Here is an 11,006-nt window from a genome sequence, read left to right as displayed (position 1 = left end):
AGGTTAAAGCGCCGCTTTGTTGACATCCAGGAAGTGCTAGGAGCCTCTTCATATGGACCAGACCAGGAGAGACACAGCAGCCCTCGCCTGGCAAAGTGAAGACCATACTCATTCTGTTCACGATCTGCTTGACTAATTGTAATTTAAGAACTGACTTCTCTTTTCTAGCTTTTAAGTCCCAACACGTATAATCTTTCGTCTCCGTAAGTCCATAAAATAGATTTGGTTGGTTAACCTATGTTTTTGGTTGTGTTTACAACTTATGAGGCTTACATGGCACAATTAGAAGTGTGATTCCATTGTATTTATTGTGTTTTTATTGTGCACTTTCAGCTACTTTTTAAAGGGCCTTCTGATCGTAGACATGAAAAAAAATCACTCCTTTAAAAAAACCGATATTTTAGCGAATAAAGGATGTTGCAGTAGACTCCAGTTTAACAAACGACTTAATTGCCAAGTTGACCGCAGGGGCCTTGAAAGCAGCTCGGAGTCGGTCTCCAGGTTCGCGGGGAGAAGGTGGGAAATTTCACCCCCACGCCCGTGCTGGGGGCGGTGGAACGTTCCCGCCGTGCCCTGTCCCTGCGCACAGAGTTGGCTCCTTGCTGGGACCGGGGGTGAGCGCAGGGCCGCCGGCGCGGTCGGGGCTGCAAGCAGGTTTGCGCTCAGGGGCGCGGGGCGCGGGCGGCGGGCGGGGCGCGGGGCCTTTGTGCGCCCGGAGCGCGCCCGTGAGCGCCGCGCGGTCGCCGGCACCGGAAGGGTTCACACTGCGTCTCAAAGGGGGACAATGGAGGCGCGGTATATGCACAGCGCCGAAATCGAGTTCATTTGTGATCCGGCCCCTTTCACCCCGGTTGTCAGGCAAACTTCCTACTTTGATCAGCAGAGGGTGGAGAGGCAGAAAGGCCCGCGGAGGCCGGGGCCGCGGCGCGCCCGCGGCGCCCTTGGCAGGTCCCCGCCCCCTTCCGGAAGGAGCCGCGGGGACGCGGCCTCCTGCACCTTGACCTGTCTAGACGGCCCCCGAGTAGGGTTTTTTCCTTTTTTTGTCCCTGTTACCAAGGGCGCGGGGTGCTCTTTGACCCCCGCGCGGGGCGGACGTGGTGGTCACAGGGTCCCCTGAATCCTCGCCGAGGGAGAGGGGCGCGCGGAACCCCACACCGGCTGCTCCAAAGACGACGCGCCCGCGGCCGCGCCCGGCGAGCGGCGACACGCCGTCCGCCCGGCTTCTCCCCGCCACGCGGCCCCCGGCCCTGCCCAGGACCCCGGCGGCCGCCGAGGGGCCAGGCGGCTGCGGAGCGCGAGCCCGGGCCTGGGCCCAGCTCGAGGGGTGCGCGGCCGTAGAGACCGCCCGCGCTCCGGCTCCTGTCTGTCGGTTTCTCGCAAGTAAATAGATAATAACAGCCCTTCTCTGTGGCTCAGAGCCTTCTTCTGCATGTTCCGTGATTTTCAGAAATTATCTCCTGTGGAAGGATAGTTGCTAGTTTGAAGAGAAGTTTTTCTTCTGATCACTTCCAAACATAGGCACCTGTTAAAAACAGGAATTTAAGCTAACCTCTTAAATGCTGTAAATAATATAACTGGCAGTTATCGGACAGGAAGACTTTTGCACGCGTGAGGGGTGGGGGTGGGGTGCTGCCACGTGCATTCAGGGCAATGGCTCTTAAGTAACACTAAGTCAAGTTTCCTGCCTTTTTTGTTTTTGTTTTTTTCTTCATAGATTCCCTTAGCCCAGTCGGAGGCATTCCTCACAGACCTCCTGGACAAAGTGTGCGAGCGGATGAATGACTACAGACTCGAAGAAGACCCCGTGACGAAGGAGAAGACTTTCAAGAGATTTGCTCCGAGGAAAGGAGACAAAATATACAAAGAATTTAAAAAATTCTATTTTTATTCAGATGCTTACAGACCGTTGAAATTCGCGGTAAGCTCTTTTTCCGCAGAGGAATTCTATGCTCCGTGAACGTGTTTTTGGTACTTTAAAGGAATTTCTTGCTGTTTGGGATTTTGTTGAGTTTCCAGACAGGCCCATTAAAATGTTGTCTGTTAGCGTTGCTGTTCTGCTGCTTTCTCGGTGTTAACCAGGCGCTCAGTGACTTGCCTTTCGCACACTGGGTGGCCGTGGTATTTTCATCTCGTGGAGACCCTTAAGTGATATTTTCCAGAAAGTGTGTTACAAGTCCCGGTGACTTGCAGGCACCGTTTGCAGGTCGCTTTGCTCCCGGGGACGGTGGGGAAGGCGACTCAGTCGGTCCCATGGGCGGGCAGCTCTCATACAGGCTCCCGTGTCAGGCATCAGGGGCTGTGGTTCTGAGATTAAAACCTAAATGAAATGAGTGCTGTTTTCAAATACGGATAGCCACTCGATGGAGGGAGAGTGACGCACATCACTTTTTTCTCCTCGGGCTTCACAGGAGAGGGAGAATTCTTTCTCCTCCGGAGTTAATTCAACTACTTTAGCACAGACTCGGTTAAACAAAGGCTTAGGTATGATCGTGGGCCTTGTGGCACATTTCCTCCCTTCATGATGTTTATTTTACTTTAACGGTGGCCTCTGACTCAGAATGTGCCTACCAAATATATGGCAAGAGATTTCACTTTACTTATGCTGTTGAGTCAGACCCAGTGATGGGAAAGCCTGTTTAAGAAATGTCTGTGATTCACGCGGTGGCCAAAATGTCAGACATGCCGACCCCCTGATAGAAGGGCTGCAGCTGACTTTGGAAGATTTCGTTTTAATTAAAAAGCCAAGGCAATAATTCAGGGCTGAAGATACTGTAGCAGGGGGACTGCAGAGAGGAAGTGTGCTTATATTTCACAGGCCTTCCATAAGCACGTGATAGTGGAAGGTAAATATTTTTAAATGCCATTTAAAATTTTTTTGAGTCTCACTTAATGAACTTGGAAAATGAGTTCCAAGTCTCCAGTGAACACCGTTTAGCATTACGGTTCCTAAGAGTGTAAGCTTGTGTTTCCCCAAGGCAGACACATACTCCAGTCAGAATTTAAGGGTTTCAGAAGCATGGGTACATTTGAGCACCCTCTTTTCAGAAATGTCAGATTTGGGGGCAGAGGGTGGGGGGAGCGAAGTGAATTTATAGATGGATCTCTAACTGTTATCCGGAGTGCAAAGGAAGATGCGTTTGTGTTTTCATTGCTGAGAAAGCTTAATTGTTTTCACATTTCAGATCCTGCTTTAGAACCGCAAAATGGATTGTTATGTTAAATATAAAGGAAACTGGTTTAACCATTTAAAGGAGCCATGTTCTTTAACGTTTCCAAAAAAACAAAATAACAACAAAAACCCACCAAAAAAGTGAACACTTTTCAGCTCCATAAGTAGGAGCGCCCCCAATCCTGTTCCTTGAATTCCATTCCAGTTTGAGGAAGAGGAACAAATAAGAACAACCATTTTCCTGCCTTACCCTCGTCTTTCAACATGACTAATCAGCCAGCTGCAATTAGCATTCTAGGGAGAGGGTTAATCCGATGCAATGATGTCTTAAACCAAAAGGGCTAATAAAAATGGCCCACCTTGGTAACATGATGTTTTTAGCTAATAAAACGATGACAAGCCCTTCCTAGCAAGGTGTCCTGTGAGCGCACATCTACCCACGTTTGTTGTTGTTCTGTTCCTGCAGTGTGAGACTATAATAGAAGAGTTCGAAGATGAAATACTTTCACTTATCACCCAGGAGGCACACCAGCTCGCTGACACGCTGTGCGGTGAAAAGTCAGGTACTGTGTCTGATGTGGCATGTGCCCTCTCCCAGGCCCACCCCTCTCCCGCTCAGCAGCTTTTTTTTATTTTTTTCAAACCGAGCCTCTGTCTCCCTGCCACCGGCCAGTCTCTGCTGAATCATAGAGGACTCCGTGTGAGTGGAAGCAGACAAGCAAACTGCAGGGCTGCGAGGCCTTGTTGCTTGCACTTCTGCGCCTCGACGTTTTTAAGTGAATTCAAACATGCTTGACTTCCAGCCGGGAAGGAGCAGAGGCTTGGTCAGCCCTGCCGGGATCTGGAGCACTTCTCCTTTTAAACTTGTAGAGCTGGGTTCTCCACCCTGGACCAGGGAAGGATTTCTTAATGACTTGTCTGCTCACCTGCCCCAACAGAGAGTGGGGTCTCTTTAATAAGAAATTTGTAATGTTTTCCTGTTGGTTTATTTGGTGCTGGAATTTTTTTTTTCAAGTTCCTTTCCCCAAATATCTACTTCTTAAAACATTTTTTTTCTGGTGTGGAAAATAATATTTGATTCGTATGTGTGTACACATACATACACACGACCAGAAGCTAGAAAACAGTACCCAAACATTATTTCCTATATACAGAGTTGAAACACAGGATCACCCTGACCCCCCCTGCTTAAACACAAGCCTTTTAGCCTGTGTCATTTTGATACTTTAAAATAGGTTTATAAGGTTGTAGGACAGGTTGCACATTGTTTTCAGATATCTTTGAAAAAGTGAGCGTCATATATGGAGACGATTGAAAGCTGGGGAAATACTTTTATGCAATTATGGAAGCTTCAGATGTTTAGCAGCAATTGTTTATAATAAAATATAATATACCTGCATCCATAGGATCAAATTTAGTGCCAAAGTCCTTAAAATAATAGTTACTGCGATCTGAAGATAAATATTTGTCATTCGAAGTTATTGAAGAAGAAAGTAGTAGATTTCCATTAACATGGCCAAGTTTTCTTACTGAGTAGCTGATGGGGTTGCTCTCTGTTTAAAATCCAGTTTGGTTGGGAGTTTGCAGAGCATGGTGAAATGATATACTCAGGATATAGCCAGGAATTGCAGAGCTTTTCCCACTGATTTTGGATATGTACTGTTGTAAATGGTGAACATCACATAATTGAAGTGAACTTCACATCATCACAGTTTCCCAAAGAAATTGCTTTTGAAGGTTTTCAAGCAATTCAGAGATGAATGTGTCTGTTAGGATGTAAACAAAAACGTGATGAACAAGATTGGGAATGTTTGTTTCTCTGTTTTCCCTCAAAGGGTTTGGGCTTGTCATAATCGTCTTTGCTATGTGAATACCCGCTCAGATATTATGGAAGTCTCTAGAAAGTTTTGCCAACTCTTTATGGCAGGAGTTGCTTCAAATAATAAGATTCTGAGGAAACACTGTTTCCAAGTGCAGCAGTTTGGCTTAATTTCAATTACAGTAACTATCTCTTTTCATTCCTTCCGTATGATTATAATTGGAAATAAAAATTAATATTATCCTAAAGAAAATACAGTATAAAGCGTAAACTTAAGATATGTGCAGTATTACTAGTGTAGAATAAAACACAATCAAGTCATTCTTAACAGTGTCGATTTTTAAAAGACTGATGAAGTGTTTACATTGTAAACGTAAGTATCAGCGCTCCAGACCTATTGCCAAGGCAAGGGAGCCACTCCAGAGGCTTCCCCGCCACATGGCCGCTTCCTAGTGAAGGGGGTGAGCGTCTTCGGGCTGTTTCTCTGTGAGACATACTTACGGGTACTCTAAACAATTTATGGATAAAAACTAGGAATCCATTAATTCTAAAAAGAGGCAAGAGTCCCCGCCCTCCTAACTGCCCCCCACCCCCCGCATCATTGAAGTAAGTAAACCACATAACAAGGTCAGGGGTTTTCCAAACTTAAAAATTATTGTCAGGAAAAAGCTGAAGTGACACAGTAATGAGAATAATCCTAATTCATGATGCAGCCAACAAAGAAATAGTATGTTTTAACATATCGGGATGGCTTTAGAAATCTGTGTAAAAGGTGAGGCTCTCGTATCATAGAGAAACTCCAGATGCTTTTAATGTATTCTGAAATACAAGTACAGTAAGTTTCCTGTGACAGCATGAGGGTCAGCCTCTGTTCTGAAAAGATGAGGCTTTGTTTTATCCTGTTCTGCCACAGCTTCACTGCGATCCGTCTGCACATTTAAATGATGCTTTAAAGAGATGACCGTGTGTGTGTGTGCGTGTGTGTGTGTACCGGAGGTTATGAAACTACATTGACCAATACTTTACCTGTATACTATGAACAAACACTACACTGAGGGCTCGTAAATTGTCTACATTGCTTTTAGGGAGATTAATAATCTTTTCAAAGATAGATATTTTTAGAACTAGAAGTTTGGTTGGAAGGTTAATATACTTTATATACACCTTATATATTTGTGTGTGAGAGAGAGAATTTTGCTTTTTTTCTAGGTAAGGTAGACCTTTTCACTTTATTTTTAATAGTTAGCACGGGAGCAGATCAGTGCACATTCACAGACTTCAGCATTTCAGCTTTAGAGGTATAAATGACCTGGGAAATTTCTGTAAGGCATTTAGAGTGTACATCATGGTGATTTGATATGTGCATCCATCTAGTTAATTAACACACGTATGATTGTTTAAAATATAGGAGTCTAAGGCCCACCCCTGTACACAAATAAATGGGGAATAATGGAGAAAACATATGTTAAAGTTAAGATGACTATGTTTGGCTTTAAAAATAATACTTCTGTGAGATTTTCATAAATGTGTTACCTTTTCGATGAGTGGGAAGCATGTCAGTGAAGTGCTGTGGGTTTGCAGGTGGGCCTGCAGACACCACTGTAGTCTTATTCAGTGGTGAGAAGAAAAATTATCAAGTGCACTCTGTTTTAGGGGCGTGAGACAGCAGTAGTGGTAATAGGTTATTTCTTACGTATCTCCTTTCTTTCCTAGGCAGGAAATAAGAGTTCATTAGACTTTCCTAGTTGAATGTTTTGTAGCACATGACCCAGGCTTCTCCAGATTGTCATTTTAATGTCTTGAAGTAAAAATGGTATTTTAAAATCTTAATAAGATACAAGGTCATGATTAAAAAGATGGCTATATTTCACTCAAGGTTAGACATGTCACTCTAGATTATGGATGAATGGATTCTTTGGTTTGTGGAGGTATTCATTAGGAAGAGTGAGTTTATAAATATAAATACATAAATATGTTTTATATACACATCACTTCTGCTTTGGTATCAAATCTTAACATTTAAAAAAACGAGACCAATAAGAATTTGTGACATGAACATTTTGAATGGCTGCCTAAGGAATAAGGTCTCAAGTGTTCTGAAATGGTTAGCCTGCATTTAAAGTAAAAGCATTTTGACCTTTCTATATAGACTTTCAAGCATTAAAGAGGGTAGTAAATTCTGATATTAAAAATAATTACTTTCAAGGGTAATACATGATACAAACCAACACAAAGGCTAGCCTATTTCCTATTTTAAATAAATTATGTAGCTAGAATAATCCATAACCGAGTCTAGAGAGCTGGCATTCATTGCTTCCAGTGGGAGATGTGCTAGGGATCCAAGCCTCTCCGCACCTTGGGTTAAGTGCCCAGCGCACTGATTCCCTGTCTCAAGTTTTCCTTAAATACTCCCATGGCCACAGGCAGGAGGACACAACCCATGGGCTTTGTTTCAAAATGCTCCAGGAAAAAAGGCTGGCAGTGCCATTGGAATAGCAGTGGTTGAGCAGTCTGCAGCAGAATAAACTGCCTTCTTCCCTCTGCAGAATAAACTGCCTTCTTCTCTCTGCAGAATAAACTGCCTTCTTCCCTCTGCAGAATAAACTGCCTTCTTCCCTCTACTTGTCTGTGTTTGAAAATGTCCGTAAGAAAGTTTTTTTTCAATGTGCTTCCACAAGAATGTGCTTTTGCAGAAAGTACGCGACCTATGGGCTGATGTTAAATGTGAGAGTGATGCCATCTAATTTTTTCCCCCAGGTCTGTGTGAAACTCCCACTAACCATACTGAACTCTAGGAACACCCGCGCTGCTAGCAGAGAGGAGTCACGTCACAGCCCCAAGGTCAATGTCCGCGTTTCTGTCTTCATGTTTCTTCACGAGAAGAAGCGCTGTGTCTCTTTTTCATACTGCAGGGCCTTGTGTTTGATACTTTATTGAATATCCCTTCTTTGGCATCTTGCAAGTCCCACTTCCTTCTCCAGGCATAGTACATGACACAGTTACCTTTGTGGATTTTGGTATTTACAAACAGGCTTGGCAGGAAAGCATCTAGTTTAGTAATAGGACAAACGTGAAGACATTTCATAAATGAAATAAGGATTTAGTAACATGTGCTGCATAGTCCATGCACATATAGATAGAAGTATAGTGTCCTGTTTGATAAGGACTTGGTTTGATTTCACAAGTACTTGATTAGTCATGAAATTAAGAAAATGCATTGCCAAGTTCCAGGCTAATTTTCCTGGGCTGTATGGCTATCACCGAAAGAAACGAATTCACTTTATGTCAGGAATGAAATTTAAATTTCTAGAAACCTTAAGTTTAAATACTTTCTAATTCCTAAAATTTAACCAAATGCATAAAAAGCAGTGAACACTTTTATAGTGAACAATTATATTGGCCTTTCTAACGCACGCCTTCTGAATTGAAATGATTTAGAAAGTTGATTTATTATTCATGTATTTATTATCATGTATTCTTAAAAGCTGACACCAATAGACACGTTTATTTTGCTGCAGACTCTCCTGTCATGCTTTGTTTTTTAAAGATTTTCACCTAACATTTAGCATGTAGATTTTACTGCTGCTGCTGCTGCTGAGTCGCTTACAGTTGTGTCCGACTCTGTGCGACCCCATAGACGGCAGCCCACCAGGCTCCCCTGTCCCTGGGATTCTCTAGGCAAGAATACTGGAGTGGGTTGCCATTTCCTTCTCCAATGAATGAAAGTGAAAAGTCAAAGTGAAGTCGCTCAGTCGTGTCCAATTCTTCGCGACCCCATGGACTGCAGCCTACCAGGCTCCTATGTCCATGGGGTTTTCCAGGCAAGAGTACTGAAATGGGATGCCATTGCCTTCACCAACTATTGTTCTGTCTATGGATGTTTTTGTAGGTGTGGAGATGGAAGGAAAGGTGGAAACTTACAGAAAATTGCCTTTTGACCACCTTAATAATGGAGTGTAGTAATCTCACTCTTAGAGATTTCATTGTCTTTGGGAATCTAATTTCTTGGAGATTTCACTGTCTCTGTTAAATTTACATTTAGTGGAATAAAACTTTAATTGTTTAAAATGTCAGGGCATGCTTCACACACACGTTTTAAAGAAGAAATTCTCGTTGTTATTGCTGAGAAATTTACGAAGTGGGTTGATGTTCCGCCTCCAAAAGCAGAAACTAGTTGCCATGTGTTACATGGTTACCTAGAAAGCACATTACTTAAACCGTTCAGCTGACACTTTGGGAGAAAACAATTTGTAAGTTTAGAAAAATTGGCCAACCTGAAGAGAAGGAGGTTTCCTTTCTCCCTTTCCCACCTCAACTTGTGTTAAAAGTCAGGCTTCTGTGTTAACGTCATTCATTCACTGAGAAAGTTTCTGATTTCTTAGCGGATTCAGTAGTGTGTGGAGCCTACATATTATAACCCGATGCGTCTGTACCGCCTGCAGCTGACAACAAATGGAAATGGGATTTAAGAATCATTCGTGTCATTTTTCAGGATGATGGGAAAGCTGCCTTAAAACATGGTGCCTAAAACTTTAGTAAACTCACCTATTCAAGTTTCGTTCACGTATCAGATAATAAGCCATAAATGTTTTCCTACCTTTGACTTCCTTGGTAAACACACTAAACTGTTTCTTCACGGGAACACGACAGAGACACTGGCAGGAAGTCCCTGTTGAAACCGTAACACTTGTGTGTGTGTGTGGGGGGGGTGTTGCTGGCAAACCCTCACACACAGACAGTGCCCGTGCCAGTCATAGAATTTAAGAGAGTGTGGGCTTTGGTTTCCACCCTGAGCGGCCGTGGGGAGGCCTGCCTTCCCTCCACTGATGGTGTTTCTCGTGGTTGTTGATGCTTCTGCTGTGACGAGAACCACACGCTTCGCCTCTGATGGTGAATATCTCAGGTTTTGCTCAATATGGCTATTCAGTTTTTTTCTTATTTCCTAGTAAAAATAATCTTGTCTCTTAACAAGATTTTCAGTATCTCATGACTTAGATATTTTTCTTTCCAGATCAAACTTGTTAAACTCATGTAAACGTTTGTGATTGCTGATTAAAACTACATTTGAGTCCTGGATATGAGTCACTGCGTTTCTTACGGCTGTGATGACTCTTAGGTTTCCCTCTGGGTCGTGGTGAGGCTGTGCCGCTTTTGCTAATGAAAAATAATGAGAGAGGAGCCGCTGGCTCCGTCTTCCCTCCAACCACGTTTCTGCCTTTTAATGACTTTTATTGACCAAAAACCAAAACAAAAGCAAAAAGCCAGAAAAAAAGGAAAAAGCAAACAACACCTAGGGTGTAACAGAAAAGTTTCTCAGAGCCCCTGAAAAGCAACCAAATACTGAGAAGAAATTCCCAGAGAAAATGTTGGGGGAGGTTTACATTACTTATTAAAATAATGAGGAGAGAAGATGTGTTTGAGGTGGATGGTTTCAAATTGCACTTGTATGAGATGGTTTCTTTGGGTCTCCGTGGAAGACGTCTGTGAGCCTCTTCTCATAAGAGAAGGACCACATGGGCTGAGATGCACAGCTTATATTTTGGTACATGGATTACTATTTGCAAAGAATAAGCCAAGACCAATGAATCTATTTCACTGAGGAGTGGAGAGTGGAATAGAGCAGAGTCCCAAATGGGAGCAATCGATACTTGATTTACTAAGACAAGCCCTAAAAAAAGAGAGTCAATAGCTGGTTATATTTTTTATACCTCTTTCTCTGCTTGGTTGACATTTATTCACATATGTAATAGTATGATCTAAATAAATATTTTAAACTGTATATCAATCTATCTTAAAATTCATGTTGTAATGAATATGAGAAAAAGCCAGCCTTTGATGTGATTGTGTATCCTGTGTTAAACTCTAAGGCAAATCTTTGAGGTAATCTTTAATCTTGACACCCAGTCCATAGCATATTCCATGGGTTTATACCAGAATGCAATTAACAGTATTATATAGTCATGATAAAAAGGATACCCATTAGATATGTGCATTTTTTATTGTGATCTTTAGCCTACA

General features: G+C 42.9%; 1 protein-coding gene across 1 annotated transcript; it reads left to right on the top strand.

The window, feature by feature from the left end:
• The first annotated feature begins 971 nt into the window (after positions 1-971).
• On the top strand, positions 972-10,335 carry CNPY1 (canopy FGF signaling regulator 1). The gene is made up of 4 exons (XM_070368754.1): positions 972-1,380; positions 1,715-1,918; positions 3,636-3,732; positions 7,746-10,335. Exons 2-4 carry the CDS (start codon positions 1,775-1,777, stop codon positions 7,781-7,783), a joined length of 279 nt encoding a protein of 92 aa, XP_070224855.1. The 5' UTR covers positions 972-1,380; positions 1,715-1,774; the 3' UTR covers positions 7,784-10,335.
• Positions 10,336-11,006: the final 671 nt, after the last annotated feature.

Source organism: Bos mutus, chromosome 4, assembly GCF_027580195.1.
Source record: "Bos mutus isolate GX-2022 chromosome 4, NWIPB_WYAK_1.1, whole genome shotgun sequence".
Classification (NCBI taxonomy): Eukaryota; Metazoa; Chordata; class Mammalia; order Artiodactyla; family Bovidae; genus Bos; species Bos mutus.
This window is presented reverse-complemented; position numbering and strand designations above follow the sequence as displayed.